Genomic DNA, 23,809 nt, shown 5'->3' on the forward strand with positions numbered 1-23,809 from the left:
CTTCGCCCATCCGTACAGAACCAATTGTATATTTCCTGTTTGCCAATATTTGTGTGCATCTGCACACTAGAGCCCCCTCATTGTTCAAAGCCATTCTACCGTGCTCTGCAGCACCTGACTTCATCTTCTTCCCCTGCGGGCTTGAGATTGAAAATATATCAACTCGCCTCAAGAGCCGGAGCAGCCCCAGACACCACCACCATGGCCTGGAAGAAGACGGACGTGGAAGGGGTGTATTCCCGCCCGCTCGGCGAGAACGAGGCTTTCATCAAGCTCGTCGGCGATGCAGGACTGCAATTGCCACAGAAGCGCGAGCACTGGGCTATCAACTACATGGCCACTATTGCTCCCAAGGGGTCTTTTGAGTCTGCAGACTTGGTCGCCCATTTCCGGCGCGCCTGGGCACACATGCGTTTCCGGCATCCGAGTCTCGCAGCCGACGTGGCTCCAGCCTCCAATGACAGCAGCTTGACTTACACGGTGCCTGCCGACGGAGCCGCGCTCGATGCATGGGTCAACGAGACTTTTAGTGTTGCCGCAGATGCCAAGTCATCCGCTGAGGTGATCCCAACTTTCCAGCCCACGGGCTTGGCCAAGTTGGTATGGATCCCGCGGTCCGGTGAGCTGCTTGGCCACACCTCGCACTGGCGTACCGATGGCGTCGGCGCAATCCTCCTCCTGGACGCCTTCCTCGCTCTTGCTGCCGACCCCCAACTCGCCGACCCGGCCTCGCTGGCTTGGGGCACCGAGATTGAGCGCCTCGCGCCCTGCGTTGAGGAAGCCGCCGCGATGCCTACGGAATCCACGCCCGAACTAAAGGAGCGCGGCGCCGCCGCCATGGGCACGTTTGCGCACGCGGCCGGCGCGATCGGGATCCCGTCCCTGGGCGACGCGGCGACGCTGCCGGCGGGGACGCGCAGCGCCTCGCTCACGTTCGACAAGGAGGAGTCGCAGCGGATCATCGCGGCCTGCAAGCAGCTGGGCGTCAGCGTGACGACGGCGGCGCACGCGAGCGTGGCGGGGGCCAACTACGCCCTGGCCGACGCGGCGGAGCGGGACAAGAAGCACTACACCAGCACGGTGCGGTTCGCGCTGCGGCCGTACCTGCCGGCGCCCTACTCGACGCCCGCCTTCGCCGCCGGCCTGTACACGACGGGCTGGATGAAGCGGGTCGAGCCGCACATGACGTGGGCCGAGCGCCTGCAGAGCTACGCCGGCGACTACAAGAAGGGCATCACGCGCGACTTCCTTGACTCCCACCGCGAGTACGCGCTGCAGCTGGGCGCCCTGATCCGCAGCCTGAAGCCGGACGGGACGCCTCCGAGCGACATGGACATCAGCAGCATCGGCGTGGTGGACAAGATGGTGCGAAGCTCCTACGGTACCCCACAGGCCGGCTTCGAGGTCAAGGCCGTCGGCGTCGGCGTCGAGATCCTGTCCCGGCAGGGCACCACTTTTGTCTGGACCTTCCGCGACCAGCTGAACCTAAGCGTCAATTACAACGAGTCGTTCCATTCCGACGAACAGATGCAAGAGTTCGTTCGCACAGTCAGGTCGCAGCTCCTGAAAGGGCTATTCCCGGAGGAGAATACAGAGGCTGCGGCTTAGCTGCGAGCCGTTGAGCACAAATGTATATAGGATAGTAAATCTGCACCATCGACTCTCAATAGTTTAAGTTTCTTCATTCTTACTAGACATCTGACGCTTCGTATCTACCCACGTGCTGACACTTACCGAGTCTTGGTGTGATCTGTTTGCCTCGAGCCATCTGCTCCATCATACGGGTTGGGTTACATCGGGGCAGTTCCGTTATCCGTGGGCATTGGCCACGCTTGGTAACCCTGAAAACATTATCTCAAGCACCAAGCCGAGAGTATTTGTAACGCTAGTTCAGTTGCCGATCTCGAATGGCACCAGGGCAGTGGCCAGGGCAGCAAGATGTCAAATTCGGCCTGTCAGCGAAGGGGCTGATGAGAGTTCATTAACTGCGGCATAGACCAACGGCATAGTTACATGCGGACCATGTTGTCAATTTCTACCACGTCCGTCCCGGATCGTCTGCGGGTGGCGCCGTGTCTCAGCGCTGTTTGTGCGAATCCTGCCTACCTACAGTGTCCTAAGCTACCTACTTGTACTTGTATAGTATATTGTTTTATTGGTTCATGAATGGTGCATTCTCCGCGTCCATGTCACCGGGTCGGGTCTTTCTGTATATGAAAGATGCTTCGGCGTTTTGAAAACGGCTCAGCCATGCCGGCCTCGCGTTGCATTGCAGGGGCCCGTCAAGTGTATCAAGTGGACTCCTACAGGAGGCGAGGGTATCACCACATAGCCACTAGGGGCCGTCTGAGCCGAAGCGAGAGCCAAAACAGATACAGGAGAATAGCGCATGTCATCGAAGCCGTGGAGCGACAATGGCTGACAACTGGGCTGGCATAGACTTCGAGGACTCTAAAAGCAATGCGACTCGAGGTTGCAACGGAGCTGAGGGAAAAGGCGCCCTGATTTCAGGTCACTGTAAATAGACGACTGGCGAGCTGTCAGGCGTTGGCGACGCCAAGATATGATATGTTTGCAACATGAGACAGAGAGGCCAGGCCAGTCGCTAAAGGGAAGATGAAAGCTATAAATCGCAGCTCCCTCGCTCCTGAATCTAAGCAATGTTTGGCCAGGCCGGTCCAGATCTTTAATTCCAATGACCCTGTTTACTATCTTCCTCATCAATCTCCCTGCCGGCAGGTCCTCCTATTAATCCAACCATCAACTCTACCTCTTTAACAAAGTAAACGAAACCTACGATTCAAGACGAAGTTCCTTCCTGTCGTCTTTTCCTTGTTTGCCGCCGATGCCTTGTCGCAGAACGGGTAAGTCCAACTATTTCTCTCCATCCCTTCCCTCTTTCCCAGCGTGCCGACGAAAAAGCTGACCAGAGGGACACAAAACCAAAGCTGCGGCTTTCCCGATGGCCCTACCTGCGAGTCCGTCGGCGTTGGCGCGAACGGCCTGGAACAGTTCGAAGACCCTGACGGCTGCTGTCTACTGCCCATCCGCTGCGGCAACATAGCCGGAGAGCGGTGCGAGCGTGTGGGCGACTCCCCCGACAGCACTCCCCAAGGTGGTACCAATGGAGGTCCTCGTGGAGGCCCCCCTGCAGGGAAAGGGAACGGCCGCAGAAGCCTCATCGCCCCTGGAGATTGGGTTTGAAGTGAAAGCAGTTGGGATGCCGATGGTTGCTTGGAGGCGTTGGCCAAATAGAGAGGAAAAGTAGGAAATACCAAAACGGACATGCTCGATACCTATCAAGCAGGCAATGTATGTCCTTAAGACACTGTCACACTGCCCTCAAGTGAATTTCGTCTGCAAAGTCCCCTAACTCTCAGACAGCTGCGAGGTCAGGAGGCGGTCGAACTTGCAATCAGCAGATCAACGACACGGACTAGTAAAAGCACGCCAGTCTGAGAACGCAGAGGCCTACTACTTTGTAAGGTAAAAATCAAAGCTTGTGCAACTGTCTCAGACCGTGTGAGATTTCCAGGGTGAGGTATAGTAACATTGAAGAAAATGGGTTATTGTTCACAGCCAACCTCGAATGCAGCCAGTGCGAAGTACGCCTCGTCCGATTTCCTCCCGCAATACTAGCAGCTTCTTATGTTAGCTTGTACATTTCAAATATACGCTTTGTAGTGCTGACGCCTAGTCCAAATCTACTGATAGTCGCGCGATGCTGTTGAAGAGTAACTTGGCCTAAGTGCTCGATGAAATTAACAGTTACTTCATATATATCGTGTACGCCCTTTAGGGGCCCCTTTTCAAGTCTAGTAGTCCGTCTCCGGGTGTTTACATACCGATACAACACGTACATACATTTATTTTACATCTGCCCAATACAACCTATGTGCACTGCAAATACCAACACCACCAACTCCCCCACCGCCCACAGCACGAACGCTACTATCACTCGCCAGCATAACCACTAATTAGCACCCAGAATGTTGCTGGCTCTAAATCTACCAGCAACAGCCAAAACGCCTACAACACCTTATCATGTATAGACTCTGGCAATTCACCACCCTTCTCTGCCTGCTTCTGATCCAATTGGTCCTCTGTTGCAGCAGTGCTTTTCGGGGGGCAGATTGGCTCGGTCTGGGCAGTGGCCGCGGGGCGAATACTGCCTACAATAGGTATGAGCAGAACTCCCACCAGGCACACTGCCACCTCCCAGTGCAGTATTGAATCGAGGGCATGCTCCAAAGGGTTTCGATCCATAGCTATTCTATCTTCCAAAGGCACGACTCCATGGCTGAATTTTTGAAGCGCGAGACCGATGATGTAGTGGCCCACGATGTAGAGGCCAATGACGGACGAATACACCATTGGCTGTACTGCCAATGCCACGACAACCCCATAAGGCGAAAGACAGGCCTACACGCTTTGGAGTACCAGGCCACGGCAAGAAATAGCAACGACGCAGCCATTCCAACCATCAAAGCCGGGAACGTTGTTAAGTACGCCGATAAGTAGCCATGTTCCCACTCCATTACAGCCAAACAGAGCAGAGCGAGACTGGTCTGAGCCAGAGAGGATCGAATTGCAGCAAAGACCTGCATGCAGAGAGACCACCGAGGTGCTCCCTTGGTGAGCAGATTCAGGGCTTGATAGTCGAGAAGCACTTGGATGGCGCCGTGTAGTGCGACTGAAGATACAGCAGCTTGAAGAATGTCGGTGATACCGTACGCTGTCAGTGTGGCAAGCGCACCATAAAGTACCACGGAGAATCCTGCGTGCATGCGCGCTATGCCGCCAGAGGTTGAAGGTGCAGAGACATGGTGACGACCCAGGGGAGCGATAGCCTCGGCCAGCAGCACTGCCAACATGACCGAAGCACCGAGCTTGCTGTCGAACTGGGTAGGGAGACCCCAGCATGAAAGCACCAGTATGCTAACAGCAAGCTCCAAGGTAATTTGTAGCCATGACCACCTCGGTGCATAGCTTTGACCAGGAGAGGCCCCAACCGCCCGAGTCCCTGTAACTGGCCCGCCAACGACAGCCATGTTCTTCTCGTCCTCGCTATCCGAGGAATCAATCAGGGTATCCGAGCTGTGGCCAGAAGTGACCCCCCGGCCCTCTTCTGTACGGTCTCCTGCCCCAGCATCCAGTACTTTGGGTGATTTCTCCGAGCCGATCTGTCGAGCCTTCAGAGGCCAGATCCTGCCGAGTAGAACTGCTGCGGTGATCGCAAAAGCGACACCCCTTTCGAGATTTGTATCCGGCTGTTGAGGCCCTTGGTTCAGCACCACCAAATATAGAGTCACCGACAACACCCATGCCACCACTCGTGCCAGTCCTACCGTACAGCTTTCGCGAGAGACAGTAAAGCAGTCGAACATCAGAATATGCTTGGTTGGCCCGCCCGAGACCCGGATCAGGCCCATCCGGGCAGCGGATGTGTATGCCAAATAGATTATGTACACCAAGTAATAGGCCATGCCGGCCAGGTTGAGCCAAACCAGCACATTCCGGTATGGGGTCTGGAGGACCACATGCATCGAGTAAAACACACTCGGGGCGCGCGATACAACCAGCCCCAGTAGGTTGCCCCAGGCTGCGATCTTTTTCAGGGGGTTTCTTTTTTGTCTGCCAACTTCTTCAGCGGGCTGTCTGGGCCGTTCTTTTTGATGATCTGGAACTTGAGGCCGACTTTGCCGAAGTTCTCGGTCAGCAGCGCCGCATACATGACGTAGAGCTGCTGTGGCGGTTGGCCTCCGGCCAGGATCAGGAGCGCGGACGTTATTGACCAGATGTGGTGTGCGACGAGGCCGGGGTAGAGTTGGGTGCGCGGGAACTCGCCCACCCAGATGGCGATCCGGGACGTCACGCAGACCTTCTCGACCGTGGTAGCCTGCCATGGCGTCTCGCCCATGACAGCTGCCGCAGTCCCATTGCCCTGGATCGCTGCCAGTGCGCAGGCGGGGACGAACAGAACGGCCAGGCCTTTACCGACTGCCATGGCAGAGTAGTAGAGAAGCGCCCGGTGGTTTCCCTGCAGTTGACTGTATAGCTTTGGGGCTCGCTTCCGCATAAGGCCATCTGCCCAGAACGTGGCCAAGGTGTAGCCCATGACGCCTAGGACGAGAGGTGTGGCAGGTAGGAGCTCGCTGAGTAGCTCTCTTGACGCCATTGTTGTGATTGTGCCATAGCCTTGGAGGCGGAGATGGGTTTCCGATTCACCAGTCGCAACTGCGGAGCTATCGTATGTATAGGCAGGCCAAGGAAAGAAAGCTGCCCGTACTTAGGTGGAAGAAAGAGGGAGAGAATCGCGTCTCTACTCCCATCATGGCGGCGAAATGCCATCCGGGTAGCCTCTACTTATATCGTTTTAATTTAGATTCGATACTGTGTAAACCGGACTAGTGTCTGGGGGGTGTTAGGGTATAATATCTCCTTTTTAAGTCGATGTGCGTTGGGTTTGCTCGGTTTTGAGTCACTTGCTTCTGCTGGCCTGCGCTGGTATGAGTCGAAAAGCAAAAGAACAAAACAAAGTCCATCAAAGTAGGTACCTATTCTGAGCTCATTATCGGAGGGGTAGCCGCTTGTTGCGATTCGACATCTTCAGGCGAAGAAACATACAATCTTCGATCCACACAGGCTAACTGAGGCGGTCCAAATTCTGTAAGGTGGTAGAGTGGACGGCAGGGTGGCCAGTTTCCTTCTGGCCGAGAGCCGCTGCGGTGGTTTCTGGTGCCTATCGGCGAGCAAGATTTGGCAGTCAGAGTTTCTTACCAGACTAGTTGAAGCCGGCGTTGTACAAGCCATCGATCAATCGACTCTAAACGGCAACGTGCTCTTTCTCACGCACCCGGTACACGTGCAGTAGTCTTCACCAACCACATTGGAGCAGCGACCATGCATCGGTCTCAGCGGCTGCGAGTGGTGGTTTCTACCTCCGTTATTCAGCTAGCCACTCTGTTTCACTCGCGCCGCCCCATCTCCGAGCACGGCGGAAAAAACTGTGCTATTCAGCGCCCCATCCATGAGATGGCTACGTCCAAAGGCTCCTGGGACGACTGCATTGGCACACCCATTTACATACTCAGAAATGGGAAATATCTGACAGTATGTCCTCCGACTGTGGCCACTGGAGACCCAGATCTATCTTTAGTAGTACAGAAACAGTCGAGATAGGGGTTGGCCTCACCACCATAGCTCGGTTACTACCCCAGAGGCTCCTGACGAGGATCTAGAGGAGATCTAACTAGCCGACAATGGTGAGGGGGTTATCACTGAATGAAGCTGACGCCAACGTTAGCGTACATCCCTCATTAATGGCGAAGAAGACCGCCAGGTTGTGGTAATGGGGATGGTATTCCCATCTTATCCCGTTCATATCAAAACACAGAGGGCGCGCTAGTCACAGTGAGACAGAAGCCGTGTAGATACGTCATGCGTTATCTTGTCCAGGGTGACAGCTCCCTAACTACGCCTGTCATCGCTCGTTGGAGTTTAGGTTACTGTCGGGTGCGCCGAGGCGTCGGGCAGTGCCAGGGAATACCAGGATCTGCGCAAGGACTTGGACACCTTCACCCACATCCTGGTGCAAGTGAGGAAACATCTGGCCCGCAACCATCTCTGCCCATTGCTGACTCCGCGTCTACTACCCAGATCGTCGAAGAGAACCGACAATTCGAAAGTTGTCCTTCACTAGCCAACCTCAGCATCGAAACGAAGTCAATTGTCAACGAATGTGCCACGCTAATTCAGAATGCGCTTGATCGGTGGTTCCCTAAGTATCAACAGAACCTGCAACCTGGGGGCTCTGGGAGCAGTGTGAAAGACGCATTTCGCAAGATCGAGTGGTCGCTCAGAGAGAAGCAGGGTATACAAGAGCTTCAAGACAAGCTTCGCAAGAACACGGAGAGGCTGGCACTCATAATAGGGATCACATCAAGGTGAGGGAGCAACGCATAACAATTTCCACCCTGCGCATTTTGTAGTCCTGGCTTACAATCGCGGGTACAGATACGTATCCCGCGCGGAGAACGCTTCGGTACTGGCCAATATCGATGAAGTGAAGACCCTGGCATCGGAGAACCAAACGAACCAGCAGATCCTTCAAAAGGCCCTTCGACTCCAGAGCCGAGGTAACCAGGCAATGCACTCCGACCTTAGTAAACGACATGAGGTGCAAGCCACTGGGTTGATGTCAATCGTGGCAATTCTTATCGCTGTGTTCCATCAAATTGGCCATGTGAGAGCCTTGATTGTCGCAATCATGTCACGCCTGCAGATGATCACAACATCTCCATTGCTTCAGGGGTTAGACCCGACGAAAGGGCTCCCGGTCTACCTCGAAGACGCATTGGGCGAAATCCGCGAGTTACCGCTCCAGTGGGTGACCGATTGGGATGTATGTATCTGTACCATCTGCTTGTGGCTTTGCTGGTGAGGATACTCCCAAGGATGTTGACACTTTGCTGGAGATGTGGTTCAAGAATCGGAAAGGGTATCAGCTGGTCAAATCGCCGTTTTTCGCCCTTGAGGATGACTGCTCTGGTCAAGACATCGACCGAGGCTTGCCACCAAATACTTGCTTGCGACGCGGTATGAAGTTGAATATGAGTTTCCTATTCCTATACAGGTGGCCTGGAGGTTGCTGTTCTCGATGCGGTACGGCGGTGAACTGCGAGGGAGACAGAACAATACAATGGTAGGGTTTCACTTGCGCTAGTATTCGATAGAGTACCGGTCGCTGACTTTAAATTCGTGGCCAGTCCGAAGAAGCATTGTGGCATGTGGTTTCGGACCCTGAGGAATGACGCAGTTCGGTCATTGTTGGATCTCGTCATATCCTCAGCCTTGATATGGGACACAGCAGGCGGTAACTACTCGCTCAAGCACACCCTTTCATATGACAGCAAATCACCCAAACCGTCGGACTTCCAGCGCGTTAGGATAACGGACTCTGGTAGCTACCGATTAGCTGTGTTTGAAACTTTTGAGATATTATTCAAGGAAATGCGCCAGATGAAGTGGTGTCAGACATGATATCAGAATCTTGAGCCCAGCAATGAGGAACTTTGCCGCGATACCGAGACCCCTGAACAAGAAAACGAGGAACCTCGCCGCCGCCGCCTGTTATAAAGGAAGTAGAATCTCCGTACAGACTCAAAATGCCTTCGAGTCAACGGATGAAGCAAGGAAGAATAAGGACACGAGACACATGATAGTCGCATAATATGAATACTACGTACGCACTTGCATGGTTGTTTTATGTACTAGAACATCATACCACCCAAAGCCATGCCACCAAACAGCGGCAACGCCATCGGCATCATGCCCATACCACCGCCGTACCCCATCCCCATCGGCCGGTTATACGGCCCAAACGGCCGCCCATAGGGCGACCGCCCCATCCCGCCCGGATAGGCGCCGCCCCCGCGGTACGACGAGTACGACTCGGGCCGGACGTGCCGCGCGCCCTTGGGGATCCCCGGCGCGTCGGGCGCGTAAAACACCTCCTCGAGCGACGGGCTGAGCTGCCGCACGTGCGTGACGCCCGCGTACTGCGCGTCGGGCGGCTCGAGGTAGACGTCGGTGCCCTCGTCGTCCTGGCCCAGCAGCTGCGGCTGGTTGGTCCGGATGGCGGCCACGAGCCCGCGCCGGAACAGCTCGTGCTGCTTGTACAGGTCCTGCTCGCGCTGCTGGCGGCGGCTGCGCTCGGCGTTGCGCTCCTCGTGCGTCGTGCCCGTGATCTTGTCCTTCATCTTGCGGCCAAGGGACCGCGGCTTGCTGCTGCTGCTGCTGCCGCTGCCGCTGCCGCTCGCCTCGCTTGCTTCGCCCGCCGCGGGTCCGTGGCCTGGACCCCTGAATGCGGTGGCGTGGTGCGAGTCCCCTTCCTCATCCGTGGTCTCTGCGGCGATGTCCTCCTTGCTGGGGTGACGCGTTAATCCGCCCAGACGTTCTCTCTCCTGAGCGGGAAGCGAGTTGAGGTATTGCTCATCGTCGTATGGGTGATGCCTGGAGGGTCACTTATTAGACCGTCTCTCCATGCCATCTGGAAACAACGTTATCGCAGCTTGCGACAACCATAAGACATACCATATAGACCGGGGAGGGTCAGCCCGTATATCTACGAAGAACTGATGGTGATTCTCTGGGTCAAATGTCCGTACCCAACCGTCCGGGAGGGGCCTTGATTCATCCTCAACTGTGGATCGGGGCCGTTAGTACAAAGCGTTCTTGTCTCGAAGCGAAAGCTAGAGACAGGATGGAAGACCTACTGCTACGACGTCTCTGCGCGGAAATGCCATTCCGCTCACGCTGCGATAGGCGAGCAGACCCAACGGCCTGATCATATGAGGGAGGGTCTTGCGATGTCATGTTGTATATAGCACCTTTGGTATTTCAATAGATGAGTAAGAAGACCTTCAAATTTGGGCGAGAATCACAATCAATTGTCGTGAACTTAATGTCGTGTCGTGGCACGACGTCACTATGAGGTCAATATTGGCGTTGTACTTAGGTCGTCATGTAGGATCCACAGTTCTGTACACCCAGAGCCGTGCATGCTGGGAGGTCAAGATACTCGAGCTCTGTTCAGTGGCAACACTCTTTGCTGGAGCTGCAGCCCGAGAAGCGCAAAAGGAAACTCCACAGTTGGCAAGCTCTGTTAATCAGGATCCAAGCAGAAATGCCCGACGAACGCTTGTTATGTGATCTGATCGCGACTACGGGTAGACCCTGTTCCAATAATAAGGTGGCACAGGAAAACGAAAGACAAAACAATAGGGGCTACGAGTAAGGAGGCGGTTATGGCGGTCACTCATTCACATTCCGGCTTCAAGAGTTGCATATAGAAAGGAAGAAATGAACTTTTCTCATTGCTACAACCAATTCGCTGAGCCTGATACTGTCGAGACTGAGTACGAGAGACCGAACCAGGCCAAGACGCTCCGAGAGTAAAGAGCCCGAGAAACCAAGCACTGATGTCGCTGCAAGACAAGCTTTCCGGAACACGTCAGGCACGAGCAGGGCCAGGGCTGGACGGATCGCCGACGCTAGCGCTACCGCTGCTAGGGGCACTACCACTCGCACTCGCACTTCCGCTCCCGATGCTGGCAATCTCGCCTTCGCCCTTAAGCTGAGCCGGGAAGCCAAAACCAGGAGGCGGTCGCAACGACTCCTGAGCGGAGCCCGGGAGGCTGCCCTCGACCACGTCATCGTTGGAACTCGACTGCGTGAAGCCAGACACGTCGCTAAGCATCGAAGAAGAACGACCCCTGGACTGAGTCATGCGTCGGGGACGAGACAATGGCGAAGATTGAGGGACGAAACCCGAAGCGAGCGGAGATGGCCCCCAGAGTAAGGCGTTGTATGCCGATTGGTTCCAGGCCGTGTTGGGGTCGTAGGGCGCAGCGTTCACAGCAGGGCCGTGGGGCAGTTGACCAGCGGCCATATGATCCGAGTACTCGAGCGCACCAGTGTAGATAGCTGCTTGGTGCTGGTTCTGGACGGCCTCGACCTCCAACTTGAGCGCGCCAATAACTTGCTCCTTTTCGGCCGCGCGGGAGCTGACGAGATTGTATCTCTCAAGATACTCGCGTTCCTGCTTGGCAAAGCTGTTCTCCATGTTGGCGCGATCTTGGCGACGTCGCTCAGCTTCATCCAGACCGCGAGCATTTGCGTCGGCCAGGCGGGAAAGTTCCCCGTCCACCTTGGCAATACGACTGCTGATCTTGTTCCGCTTTCCCTCAAGGCTTGACTTCTCATCCGCCATGGCCTTCACCTGGCTGTCCAAAAGCGCCTTGAAAGCCTTAAATTCGGTCAACGCTTTGTCGAAACTCGAGCGCTCCGCGTTGTATGCGGATTGCTTCGCTTTCCAGGAAGACATCAACGCCTCGGGAACACCCTCGAACTCCTTGAGCTCAGCCTCCAAAAGGGCAATGGCGTGTTGGGCTTGCTTCGTCTGAGTTTGATTCTGCTGGATCTTTTGGCGCATCTTGTCATCACCAGTTCCGGCAGACTGGACGGCCGACGACAATTTCTCCAACTCTTTCTTCAGAGCGTTCATCTTACGGCTCCACTCCTTTCGAATGCCTCTCTGGCGATTCTTCTCCTCGGCATACCTAACCTCAGCACCTGCTATAGAGGTCCTCAAGGTAGTGATGGGCGAATCAGGGCGAAGTGACCGCTGGTTGCTGGGTTTCAGGTTAGGCTGGTCAACATCTGCGGTCTTGGCCTGGGTCGTTCGGAGGCTCGTAGAGAGGAGGATCTCATGGGTCGTCGTGCTGACGAACTCGCATTCGTAGTTGGACATGGGAGTCAAACCGTAGATGTCACCGCTCCAAGTGACTCCACGGCGGCGGTTTTCGCTGGTTTCGGACTGCTTATCGGGCTCGATGCGAGTGGGTTGCCAAATCGCATTGTTCACCCGCACGTAAAATGGCTTGGTCAAATCGATCTCGTGAGACGATGTTGCTCCAGCGCTCCCCGCGGCACAAGAATGGGCCGGGAAATGGCTAGTATTGAAGGAAACTTCGTCACAACCGACAAAACTAATCCAAATCTGGTCGGCCTCGCTGTTAAACGGCGCATTCCCCAGATTGTGAATGCCCGTAGCATTGGCATCGGCAGAATCGGCAGCGCTATGAGTTAGTTCGTATTCCTTTACGACAACGATTTTGGTGCTGGCAATTGCAGCCCACAGTGGCTGGCGGTTCCTGATTTGCGCACTTTGCTTCCTCTTCTTCTTAGTGTTGATGGTGGCTTGCGGTTGGAGCGCAGCAGCATCGCTATCAGGCGTCGAGAATCCTCCGTCGTTGGAGAAGTCTCCGGCGTATGGCTTGCCAGCCTCGGGGTCCACACTCTGTGCGAGATTATCGCGTCGTTCCCTCCTTAAATACCAATCGCGTATGTACTTGACCAAGCCCTGTGTCAATATATGTATAGCCAACACGCTGCGAACCCAATTCACGCAGCCGGACTGGATTTTATCGTATCCACGTATCGAATCGAGCGATTCCAGAGGGTCGTCTATATCCGGTGTCATGAAACGGCTGGAACCAAGTAGATAGCCTATGGGCGAGTATTTCATTTTGGTGTGGCGCAGGATGTGTGACAGCAGAATCATGCTCAGGCAGACCAAAGAGTTCTTCATCGATCCTCCGTCCCGTTCTCTTGATCCTCCGCCTAGCCCGAGTGCAATGACCATCTGCGCGAGATCGAGGATAACATGCTGGATCGGGCCCCAGAGAAAGAGCCATATGAGAAGGACGATGCCATCCACACAAACGACGGTAGCGATGCTGGGGGCACCGAGGTTCCATTCGAACACCTCGCTAAGGCTAAGGCCACTGCTGGTCGTTACGAACGTCAAAAGCGTAAACAGCACGTAGATCCCGGATAGCGCAATGGGGGAATCTGCATCAGGATGATGAGAATGGCGATGGTGTCCTGCGCAGGGCAAGAGCGGAGGACCGTGAGGATAAACTCGAGAGGGCCGGTGTCCCGATGGACGCTGGTGTTCTTGGTAGCATTGACGTCAATGCGACGGTGGTTCTCGACAGCTCCGTTTCCCTGGGCCATGTTGTACGACTCGGATGAAGAGGACTCGGAGAAAGCGCTCATGGAGCCGCGCCTGGCGGAGTCGTTTGCCATGTCGTCGGCGTCGGCGTCGGGCGGGGTCGCTACTGAAGCGGCGAGGGAAGCGGGTGTCGTGGTCGTGTTGGCAATCGTCGGCGGCGAAGCTGGGCATCCTCCTCTACCCACATCTGACACATTCTCGTTGGACGAGGCAGCTGAATGTTTCGGGTTGGCGGCGGTAGCATTCAGATAGCCCTGGCTCTTCAGATTCTTGGGGAGCCGCTTGCCGGGGCCGACTAAACCATTATCGTGACGATTGCTGTTGTTGGAGTTCTGGCTGGAGGAGGCGGCGGATCCTTGCTGCTGCTGTCGCTTGGCTGAGGAGGGTGCACGAGGCATATAAAAGGATTACCTTTCCCACCCGGCGAAGCTGACTTGACCCAGAAGCAGAGTTCCGAGACAGCCAGCAAGCGACCAAAGTCTGGAACGCGGCGGGAGCGAGCAAAGTGTGTCTGGTGTTGGGGGGTACGTGGTCCAACCCGAGGCAGTGGTGGGCGGCTTGGGTTCAAACTTTGGCAGCCTGCGGACCGGGGCAAGAAGACTTTAGTCGGAGAGGTTAGGCGTCGTCATGGGATGAGGAAAATGAGCGGATAAAAAAGCGTTGGAACCGAGGGCGCGGGCTGTCTGGAATTATGCTTTGAGGATGGCCGCTGCGCGATGACTAAGAATGGCAAAGCAAAGGCGGAATGGGGGGGATAGAAGGAGAAGGAAAAAAAAGATAGTAGTGGTAATAATAGCGATTCCCGGGATGGGAGATGCAGTGGTATTAAGACTGCTGTGGTGGTGGGAGTGGTGGGGAGAGAGACGGGAGTTGGCTTGGCTCTCTGAACATCGAAAATGATGTTGATTGGGAAGAGAGAGGATTGAGGGGGCCAAGATAATAATAGAAGTCAATAATGATGGGTGGTGATCACTGCTGCTGCTGCTGCTGCTCTGCTGTTGGCCCAAAATCTACATGCACACAGTACATCCAGAAAGACAGACACACATCCAGCGAAGTGCGTATTGTGGATGTGTGGGATTGCAAGTGTGTTAGGAAACCCCCTGCAGCACTGGAGGGTAATTTAGGTAGCAGCGAGCAGCCAGACACAGCTGATTATTCTCGAGAACGGCTGTTTACAGGCGCACGTACAGTTACCGGTGCTGACTGGTGGTATGCATGCGACAGAGCGACGGGCAACAAAACCGGTTGATTGGATTGGATCGAATGAATGAAGTGCTGCTGTTGCTGCTGCTGCTGCTGCTGCTGGCACCAGTACCAATGTGTGAGTGAGTCTGAGGAAGCAGGAAAAGTGACAAGACCGAAAGACAAGGCCAGGGTGGAAAAAAAGCAAGGTGCAAGGCAAAAACGCAAAGCAAGGCAAGGCCGGTAAAGCAAACGAATTAGACAGGGTCAAATTACTGGCAGTGGATTCCGCTAGGGGTCAAAGGGGAATGGCCCCAAAGCTTTTTGGGCTTGGGGGCGGCGGGGTGCAGGCGAGGTACCTAGCCTCTAAGGTTAGCAGTTAGGTACGTACGGCCTTGCCCACCCAGCCCAGTGAATGTGAATCCTTCAGCACACAACACACCACCCACCTCAAACCGCACCAAGAAATGCATGGTCCAGTTCCAGTTCCCAGCAGGCACTCGTCCTAGTCCCAGTCCCAGGGGGCCAGTCGGATCTGACCTCCCTCCGTCGCCGCGCAAGCAAACAGCATGCAATCCAACCATCCGGCACTCGCTGCAGACTGCCTGCCTGCCTGCCCTGGTATCCGGGAAGAAGGGGCAGACGGCAAACGGCTGGCTTGTGGCTCAGCTTGCAGTGCATTGATCTCGGCCTACGGCCTCCATACAAGTACGAGCTTTATCGGCATTGAACTGTGATACCATGTCCTGCAGCGTAGCATCAAGTAGGTAGATGCCTACAGCGGTGTGGTGTGGTGCGAAAAGAGGCCAATCGGTACATACCTAGCGGATAAAGATAAGATGGCTTGGGAAATCCTGCTTGGCTGTACTATCGCCGACTACATATCCAACTACATGCCTTATACCTGGCGACTATACAATTTGCCATGGCAGACTCTCTTGGCTTGATGGAGCCCCAAAGGTAGACGTTTTCAGCTCCTCTCCTATTACTCATAGTACCGCCGAAACGGCCACCAGCATCTAACCTGGTAGTTCAGATCGGTTTCTCGCAGTGCCCTTTCCGCTAGAATCCTGGAAAGACGCCCGAGGCGAGATTACCTGACTCGGACCGCCGGTGGTGCGCAAGGTCCAGCCAAGTTCGTCCTCCGTCTCCGTTCCTCTCTCCACCTGTTCTGGAAGGCCTCCTTGTCCTTGTAGCCACCGTAGCCACTGGCACCAGAGAATTTCTCTGTAAGCCGTACATAAGCCGACACCCAGGCACTTGCCTGCTCGGGCATTCTCGCCTATCAAGCACGGAATGGCGAGAACTGTTAATTACCAATGTATGCAGCCACTAAAATATAGTGGCGTTGCATCTGCCATCATGTCGTCAAAATCTATCGCTGGGCGGGGGGCCTGTCGTTCAGGATCCTTGGACAAACCCCACCGGTGAGGAGGCCGTCACGTAACGAGTTACAAAAGTCGCCAGAGGATGCCACCTGATTCGCCGCTAGACAGAAGACTTTTTCTCCTTCTCTCCATCGCTGGTCTCTACAAATCACATCACATGCATAACGTCGCTTTAGCTACCAATCCCGAATCCCCCCTTGCCCTGAGATTTTCAGAGAGGCTAGGAACGGACGATGTCGACCTAGAGAACAGGTGCTAGGTACAAGAAAGGGAATGGACCGAGGCGTACGGCCGGGCAAAGGAGCTTAATCCGCGGATCCGTTGGATTCATCGGAATGGCCGGCCGTCGTTAGGGTCCAGGACTCCAGGGTCTTGAACGATTCAAGGGCGCGCACGTTGCAAGCTTGTCTGAACCACAGCCAGGCAGCCTCTCATGACCTGCCATGGAAGAAGTACATACGCCTGCATTTAAAGATTCCACGGCGGGTATTGATGTCTTTGGACAGTGACTTTCTACTGTACAGAGATTCCCCAGACAAACCAGACATCCATGTGGCTCGTGTCTACGATCCACCGTCGATCTGTCAGCCTCATTGTCTTCTGATTAGTCGGAGACCCCTCGCTTGGTTCCCATGCCGATGCAGATTGCAATAGATATATGGTCTGGTGTCCATTGCATTGGTGCAACTGACTCCTCCTAATCGACGCAGCGCGATAATGCACCTCTACCACTACCTCCCTATATTCCTCTTCAACTGCACCCTACTTACCAGTCTGCAGTTTGGAGTAGGTTGTATTGCATTGGATGCTGTCCAGGAGCAGACTCACTGGCTGACTGAAGTCCAGCGTCTGTCGAGTGAGCGGCTGTCCAGTGTCTGTCCAGTGTCCAGTGTCCAGTGTCCAGTGTCCAGTGTCCAGTGTCCAGTGTCCAGTGTCCAGTGTCCAGTGTCCAGTGTCCAGTGTCCAGTGTTTGGCTGTGTGGGGTCGCCCATCCTGCCCCGGCGGAGTCAGCATGGCATTAGGGCCATTTTGGCATCCAATCTGTTTGATTTGCATTGCCGATCGTTGCTTGACTGGCGCCATAGGCTGCAAGTTGATGGACTGATCACTGGTCATTGATCACTGATCACACGCACGCGCGACGCCAACTCCTAGCGGGATATGATGAGCCAACTACCTACTACTACTATTACTACTACTACCAGACCAACCGGATGAGTGTCTCGTCGTCGTAACGCCGTTGTTTATCTAGCTACGTAGTATCAACGGCGTGCATGATTGATTTAGGCATGTATGGTGAACTAAATCGGTGAGGGGGAGAGGAAAGGGACGAAGACGACGTCGTCCCAACACCGAACGAGCACTGCCGTTAAGATCTGAAGCCAAGGGGCTGCTGTGCGCAGGCACCCAGATTCCCGAGCCAACAAGCCACATCTACCTACCTACATATTTGCCTGCAGCTTGCGTGGTGCCGTACCTAGTATATAGGACCTGCAGTTACGTCGGTGTGTCTGGTGCCTGTCTCTGTCTCACTCCCACCAATTGCTTGTCCGCACAAGCTTTTGCCGCGGGAGACTGGCGCGGTACGCAGCCGTCAAAAAGACAACCATACCTCGAAAAGCTTCATCCCCCGCACTCATTCCCGCCAACCCAGCACACTAGGCGCGATATGGCTAAGCCCGTCCATTTTCCCATTGCCGGCATTCGGGCAACCTTCTTTTTTCCTTTATCGGGTGGAGTCCTTCGAGCTGGTCGAGCAGGGATGCGTTTAACCCGACTGGGCTTCCTACCTTACATCTCCCGATACCGTCATCCTTCAACCCGAGGTGAAGAAAAGAGTCCAGGTGTCTAACGAGTATGAAGCTATGCCCAGCACTAGAGTGATTTCCTTCTCTTAGAACAATTGATATCCCATTGAACAGATTGGAAATAAATAAATAAAAAAAGACACTGAAAATTTCCGGCTATCCCTGTGATGCCAGCCAAAATAGCTGTCATACGTGACTAGAGTCATCGTCCTGAGGAACGCATTCATTCTATGGGTGACTGACCGACTTGCTTGTACAGAATACGAGGCTACGAAATGTTTGCAATTTCTCGTTGTCCTATGTTACAGTCTATCTAGTTGCCAGTAGGGAACTCGAATGTAGAAGGAAATAATCCGTATTTCCGTCATGTGCGGGAAGCTCTGGCTGCATCCACGGTACCAACCACGATGCGCCCTCCATAGGCCTTGACTACTGGAGAGAAGTCTGCCACTGTGGCAACTCGGGTTCTCGTTGCCGCGGGTTTATCATCGTCTGTGAAGCTACCTTCGTCATCTGTGTCGGTGAAGGTATGTGGTTTCCTTCGAGATTTCCTGACTTTGTTCGAATACATTGGTGTCGTACACTTATCACCTATGCACCTCAGGTTGATTTGATCTTAATATCCAGGTCAATGGAATCGACAGTTAAGATTGCCGTGTTAATCGTGAACACTAAGCTGAGATGGGTAGATGTCAGTGACACTGCTGCCTGCAGAGAACTGAGAAGCGATACCTTCAATTGAGGCAGAAATAAGTCCTATTACGAAGAAGATGTGAGAGCTCATGCTAAGTCGAAAACTTTAGCTCTGGGCGGTATGTCTAGCGGGACAAGTTCACCGTTGACAAAGTTCGATGTCCGCTTGATCCGAAAGACGTTGCTCATCAAGACCTCTATTGGTTGACTTCTAATCTACTTCTCTGCCTTTGTGTATGGCACACGTCCTCTTCCCACCGTCATGAGCCTGCCTTTCCAGCCGCGCCCAAATCCTCGACCGCGTCCTCGCGATCCCAAGTCTCCTTCTCGAGCGCCTCGACTTCCCGGGCCAACTCCTGGATCCGCAGCCTAGCCCTCCTCGTCTCACCCTCCTGTCGGTCCCAGGTATCCCGGAAGGTCTGGAGCACGAACTGTGGCATGGTGGTCTTCTTGCCCTCGCGGTAGTCGTAGATGGCCACATCTTCCTCGGTACGCGCAGCGATGCGGCGGTGTTTATGGGACAAGATCATGCAGTCCAGGATGAGGGACGTGTCAGACTCCGAAGGTAAAGATCGCAGCTTGTGATACACTGATATACGATCCGGGTAGACCACAGGCTAGATTAATGTAGGTGTTAACTTGAAGTCCCCCTGAGCAACTCCCCATCCAACTGGAAGGCCGCATCATAAGCAGCAGACTAACTCACAAACTTGTAGTCGGCCTTGATACTTTTCATAATCAAGCCGACACCTCGAGGATTCATCAAATCCCGCCAGTCGGATGCGCGGGCCGGGTTGACATTGGCGAAATACCTTATCCAGTTAACCCTGGACGCCTCGGCATATCGTATATAAGCAGCATTATTGACATGTTGCTGCCAGATAATGTCAGCTAGACAGCTCACTCAACGTAGTACATTCTCAGACCGTGAGAGGTCAGGTCAATCTGGGTTCCATGGAGAGAGACCAAGGTGCCGGGTTGACAAGTCGAGATAGATGTGACTTACAAAACTATCCATCTCACCCCAAACCACAGCCTGCCTCTCAAGCCCTCCCTGCTGCAAGAACCCCTCGCTTCCCGCGGATAGACCACGCCATTCCCGGGTAAGAGCGCCGAGGACGCCAGCCACGCGGTGGACCTGGGCAGGCGAACAGCCGAAGATGATGCACTTCCCCAGTCGGGCCTGCAGATCCGCATACCACCGGGATGACGGCAGATCGGGCACCTGCTGCTCCTGCAAGGAGCTGCGGCATGCTGTACGACTAAACAGCCGCCTCGATTGCTGCCGAGAAGACTCGGATACGGTGGTGTACTTGCTGTCCGTATATGCCGCTTGGCAGGAGCGTGGTCTGATCTGACTTGGTGCCGTCAATGAGAGGAAGCGTCCTCTCGCTTGTGACCGTAGCGCCGCCATGATGTAAACTCAAATACAAAGTAACCGACAACAAACAATGCGCCCAGAAACGAAAGACAAGAAAACCAGCCAGAAAGACGGGGGAATGTGATCTCGAGAGTTTGACGGTCCCCCTCGCCGAGAGTCTCGGCTGAGGGTGGGTACGGGGTTAGGGGAGTAGTAGTAGTGCAGTCCAATGCAGTCAGTAATGCTGGGGTTGCGATAAGATAAGCAAGCAAGCAAGCAACAGGGCACCTTGATGTCGTCACCTCGGCCGTCACCTAGTTCAACCCAAAGAGTGCAGCAGACTTGACTGTTTCAACATACTCACAAGTGCATTCGAAATGCTCGCCAATATCATACTGCATACAGACTGATTCCTCCTAGCACGCAGAGGGAAGACAGGCAGGTTTGCTGAAGGGCACAGGAAGAACCATGTCCGCCCCGAATCCGGCACTTCGAAGAGAGGTGATCGCCATATACAAAGGTGCGCACCATTGCTCTCTGCTCTACACAACAACATACCTACCTAAATCCACACAAGCCCATGTCGTGCAATCATCATTGTATCTCTCTGACACAAAGCAGAACTCCTCTACTTGGGCCGAGACTATCCCCAAGGCTATTCCTGGTTCCGGCCGCGACTGCACCGTGCCTTCATGGCGAGCGCCGACCTTCGCGACGAAGAGGCGATACGGAAAGGCATTGCTCGAGCCGAGTTTGTGAAGAAAGGTAAGTAGACACTGTTTGCTCATGCTTCTTTATGCATCAACGTTTCCTCCGGAAGCTGCAAGAGGACTATGCTGACCGGCGATGTATGTTTAACCACTTGCGAAGAGATCGAGGCACTGTAAGTAATTACCAAAGCTTCCTCTATTCAAGTATATACCCTCTCCCATGGTAGTTCACACCATCCCGTGGTTTACCGGACCTCCAGTACATCCTGTTCCCCTTTTCACGTCTTCTCCACCTCTCCTGTAGCCAGCACATCCAAGAAAGGCATGGCCTCACTTCAGATCCAGCTGCGTGAATGCGCATGCATAAAAGAAAACCATGAACACAATCCGACTGGTCCTTAAGCCCATTTTCACACACAACCCCCTTGGGAAGTTTGACCAAATGATTTGATATATATATATACTACCTCTGCTCATCCCAGCACCTACAAGCATTTATTCGGGTATATGGATATATGTAGCATATGGACAAGTACTGACGCGACCCGGGGTATAAAGATATTATTTGAAACGATATAGAACTTTGAGGAAAAGATACGACGCGACTTGAGTGAGCCAAACGCGCATAAGAAGGTGAAGCTCGAGCGCGTCATTCGGCGGATCGGCATGAAGTCTTGTCACGCTTGACTTCTGGAGAAGGATGGGAGAAGGATGTGAGACGGCTGGCTGGTGGGGTAACAGGAAGTCTCGAGTAGCACCGGCTGCTCGCTCAAGTAACTTGTATCCGATCGCTGGCGTGCTAGGTCCAGGTAGTAAGCTGAAGGAATCGCGAGCAGGACAGGGAGACCAGTCTACTTTCTCTTCCGTGCCGTCCATGCACCAACCTCCAAACATTCACCCCAGCTTGTGCCCCCCTCTTTCAAAAGATCATTGATCATCTTCCCAGCCCAACCGTCCCACTCGTCCTGGCTTTTCCCGCTACTCTCCCTCAGCAGAGGCTCCAGAGCTTGGATCATGCCGACAACTGTCTCTAGTGCAGTCCGACGGACGGCAGCTTGTTGTTGGCTTAGAGACTTGCCGCCGCCCCTGATGGACTTGGCATCGCCCATCTTCCCCTTCCCCTTCATGCTATCGATATAGCTCTTGCCGTCTTTGGTGACAACACCGCCGACGCCTTCACGCTCCCAGCGGACTTCGGATAGAGGAACCGCCAAGCGTTTGGATCTCACGTCGCTCAGGCCGTCTTCTTGAAGTAGCGAAGGGCCAGTGTGAGTGCAAGGTACAGAAGATATAGTACACTTTTCCAGAGCCTTACTCAGCCATCCATTGTATTCAACCAGGAAAGGGTTGAGCGGCGTGGACAAAGGTGTATTGGCTGTGATTATGTAGGCCCCAAAGCGAGATACTTGATCCTCTTCGTCAGGGTCCGACTCGCTCCCGTCCTCGTCACTATCGCTGTCGCTATCGCTGTCACTGGGGCTGTCGCAGGGCTCCTCGGCAATTGTACCTTTGGACTGGCTGGTCGGAGCGTGCGGCCTGAGCATGCGGATGGTGTGGTCTGCGTCCCAAATCTCGAGAACACCACCAGGGCGTAAAACTCGAAGGTATTCGTCCATGAAGTTCTGATATGTCCTACCTGACGGCGTCGCAAACGACATATCCTTCACCATGACCAGGTCGAATTCGCCGGCTTCGACGGGCCAAGGTGTGCGGCGCATATCGTGCTGGATGAAGCGCCAACGCATGTCTTTGTCGGGCTTGGAGTTTGGGTCGAGACCCGAGCCGCAAAGAGGGACTATGTCAATCCCCGTGAAGGATATGGAACCATGGCCATGTTGAGCAAAGTAACGATGACACATCATACTCCAGAAGCCGGTGCCACACCCGACTTCAAGTACACGGGCTGGCGGCTTCGCCGAAAAGGCGGGCGAGGTGATGGGCCCACCAAAGAGCTGGAAAAGCAGCAGGGTACGCAGAGATTGACGGTGCAGCTCAGCAAGATCAACGGGCAAAGGGTACGTAAGAGTGGGATCTTGTATATATGTGCGGTTGTTTCTTATGATGAGAGGTTTGGGACCGACGGTGGAGCTGGGCTTCGTCGAGGTGGAAACATTGGAAGCGGATATGGAGCCCTCCGCCGAGGAGGGCGGAAGGGTGTCGGAGGAGGTCATGAGACCAGCGGTGTTGTTAGAGGGAGCGGTGGCAGGAGCGGAGGAGACGCTGTCGTTGCGGTATGCAGGAGGATACTTGAAGGAAATATCGTCGGGTGTCATGTTCGCGGCGGCATGGCGGAAAGGGTGGAACAGGAAGGAGCGCGGCGAAGACGAGGAAGACGAGACAGAGGGCGTGGGAGGCAAGTAATTGTACTGATGTTTGCTATCGGCAGGGAAAGACGTAACAGCAGGCGAATTGGCTTTTGATTTGCGATGGGTCGCAGCTCGGCCCGGTGACAAGGGGGGTGCTAGTGCTGCTGTCCGAAGGAGGGTTGCCTAAGCCTGCACTGTTTGCGTAACGATGGTAGTACTGCGAGTGGTGGCGGTCTTTGGCAGAAGAGGAGGAGGCTGATGGCGATGGCGATGGCAACGGGGATGTAGCGGTTGGTGGTGGTACTGTTCCTGCTGCCAGCCCAGTAGCGGGTGGTGAGTGGGGAGTCGGCGGCAAGTGGGAGGACTGGGAGGAGGACTGGAAGGACTGGGAGGACTGCTGCGCTGACGACGGGCCACTGCTGTGCCACAATGGCGAGGTTACCGAGGGCGAAGACTTGTTAGGCGAGTGCCGCGCATGCGAAGCCGCGGAGGCCTTGGAGGGGTTCCAAAGCAAGGAGTAGTCGTAGCCGTAGCGCGGGTTCAAAGGGCTACGCTGGAGACTGGCAAACCGATGGTGGTCGGCGCGAGGAGTCTGTTCGCGCTGCTGGAGATCTTCTTGACTCCCGCCGAGACCGTCGACATGGATAGGCGCAGGCGGGATGCGTTTGACGGAGGCTGCGCGCTCCCGTGTTTCGGTAGCAGCAGAGGATGGACAGGAGAGGCGGAGACGGGGACAACGGGGACAGCGATGACAGGCTTTTCTCGTTGGACAAAACAGGG

At 54.6% G+C, this 23,809-nt stretch overlaps 10 protein-coding genes across 10 annotated transcripts; 3 read left to right on the forward strand and 7 right to left on the reverse strand.

The window, feature by feature from the left end:
* Positions 1-201: 201 nt before the first annotated feature.
* PG986_004335 (uncharacterized protein) lies at positions 202-1,608 on the forward strand (the record flags this gene model as incomplete). Its single annotated transcript, XM_066840557.1, has 1 exon — positions 202-1,608. One exon carries the CDS (start codon positions 202-204, stop codon positions 1,606-1,608), a length of 1,407 nt encoding a protein of 468 aa, XP_066703184.1.
* Positions 1,609-4,029: 2,421 nt separating this feature from the next.
* On the reverse strand, positions 4,030-5,546 carry PG986_004336 (uncharacterized protein; the record flags this gene model as incomplete). The annotated part of the gene is made up of 2 exons (XM_066840558.1): positions 4,030-4,422; positions 4,482-5,546. The coding sequence occupies 2 exons, from the start codon at positions 5,544-5,546 to the stop codon at positions 4,030-4,032; spliced, it is 1,458 nt and encodes a 485-aa protein (XP_066703185.1).
* A 68-nt stretch (positions 5,547-5,614) lies between these two features.
* PG986_004337 (uncharacterized protein) lies at positions 5,615-6,332 on the reverse strand (the record flags this gene model as incomplete). Its single annotated transcript, XM_066840559.1, has 2 exons — positions 5,615-6,237; positions 6,290-6,332. 2 exons carry the CDS (start codon positions 6,330-6,332, stop codon positions 5,615-5,617), a joined length of 666 nt encoding a protein of 221 aa, XP_066703186.1.
* A 571-nt stretch (positions 6,333-6,903) lies between these two features.
* On the forward strand, positions 6,904-8,676 carry PG986_004338 (uncharacterized protein; the record flags this gene model as incomplete). The annotated part of the gene is made up of 5 exons (XM_066840560.1): positions 6,904-7,113; positions 7,459-7,946; positions 8,017-8,404; positions 8,457-8,598; positions 8,636-8,676. 5 exons carry the CDS (start codon positions 6,904-6,906, stop codon positions 8,674-8,676), a joined length of 1,269 nt encoding a protein of 422 aa, XP_066703187.1.
* Positions 8,677-9,272: 596 nt separating this feature from the next.
* Positions 9,273-10,377, reverse strand: PG986_004339 (uncharacterized protein; the record flags this gene model as incomplete). The annotated part of the gene is made up of 3 exons (XM_066840561.1): positions 9,273-10,014; positions 10,096-10,204; positions 10,278-10,377. 3 exons carry the CDS (start codon positions 10,375-10,377, stop codon positions 9,273-9,275), a joined length of 951 nt encoding a protein of 316 aa, XP_066703188.1.
* A 637-nt stretch (positions 10,378-11,014) lies between these two features.
* PG986_004340 (ubiquitination network signaling protein) lies at positions 11,015-13,977 on the reverse strand (the record flags this gene model as incomplete). The annotated part of the gene is made up of 2 exons (XM_066840562.1): positions 11,015-13,352; positions 13,388-13,977. 2 exons carry the CDS (start codon positions 13,975-13,977, stop codon positions 11,015-11,017), a joined length of 2,928 nt encoding a protein of 975 aa, XP_066703189.1.
* Positions 13,978-16,914: 2,937 nt separating this feature from the next.
* Positions 16,915-17,208, reverse strand: PG986_004341 (uncharacterized protein; the record flags this gene model as incomplete). Its single annotated transcript, XM_066840563.1, has 2 exons — positions 16,915-16,926; positions 16,981-17,208. 2 exons carry the CDS (start codon positions 17,206-17,208, stop codon positions 16,915-16,917), a joined length of 240 nt encoding a protein of 79 aa, XP_066703190.1.
* A 1,705-nt stretch (positions 17,209-18,913) lies between these two features.
* PG986_004342 (uncharacterized protein) lies at positions 18,914-20,067 on the reverse strand (the record flags this gene model as incomplete). Its single annotated transcript, XM_066840564.1, has 3 exons — positions 18,914-19,270; positions 19,360-19,527; positions 19,660-20,067. 3 exons carry the CDS (start codon positions 20,065-20,067, stop codon positions 18,914-18,916), a joined length of 933 nt encoding a protein of 310 aa, XP_066703191.1.
* Positions 20,068-20,481: 414 nt separating this feature from the next.
* On the forward strand, positions 20,482-20,772 carry PG986_004343 (uncharacterized protein; the record flags this gene model as incomplete). The annotated part of the gene is made up of 2 exons (XM_066840565.1): positions 20,482-20,533; positions 20,591-20,772. The coding sequence occupies 2 exons, from the start codon at positions 20,482-20,484 to the stop codon at positions 20,770-20,772; spliced, it is 234 nt and encodes a 77-aa protein (XP_066703192.1).
* Positions 20,773-21,574: 802 nt separating this feature from the next.
* On the reverse strand, positions 21,575-22,996 carry PG986_004344 (SAM binding domain-containing protein containing protein; the record flags this gene model as incomplete). Its single annotated transcript, XM_066840566.1, has 1 exon — positions 21,575-22,996. One exon carries the CDS (start codon positions 22,994-22,996, stop codon positions 21,575-21,577), a length of 1,422 nt encoding a protein of 473 aa, XP_066703193.1.
* Between the last annotated feature and the right edge of the window lie 813 nt (positions 22,997-23,809).

The sequence above is a fragment of the Apiospora aurea genome (assembly GCF_038362705.1).
Source record: "Apiospora aurea strain CBS 24483 chromosome Unknown utg000003l_segment0_segment0, whole genome shotgun sequence".
Taxonomy (NCBI): Eukaryota; Fungi; Ascomycota; class Sordariomycetes; order Amphisphaeriales; family Apiosporaceae; genus Apiospora; species Apiospora aurea.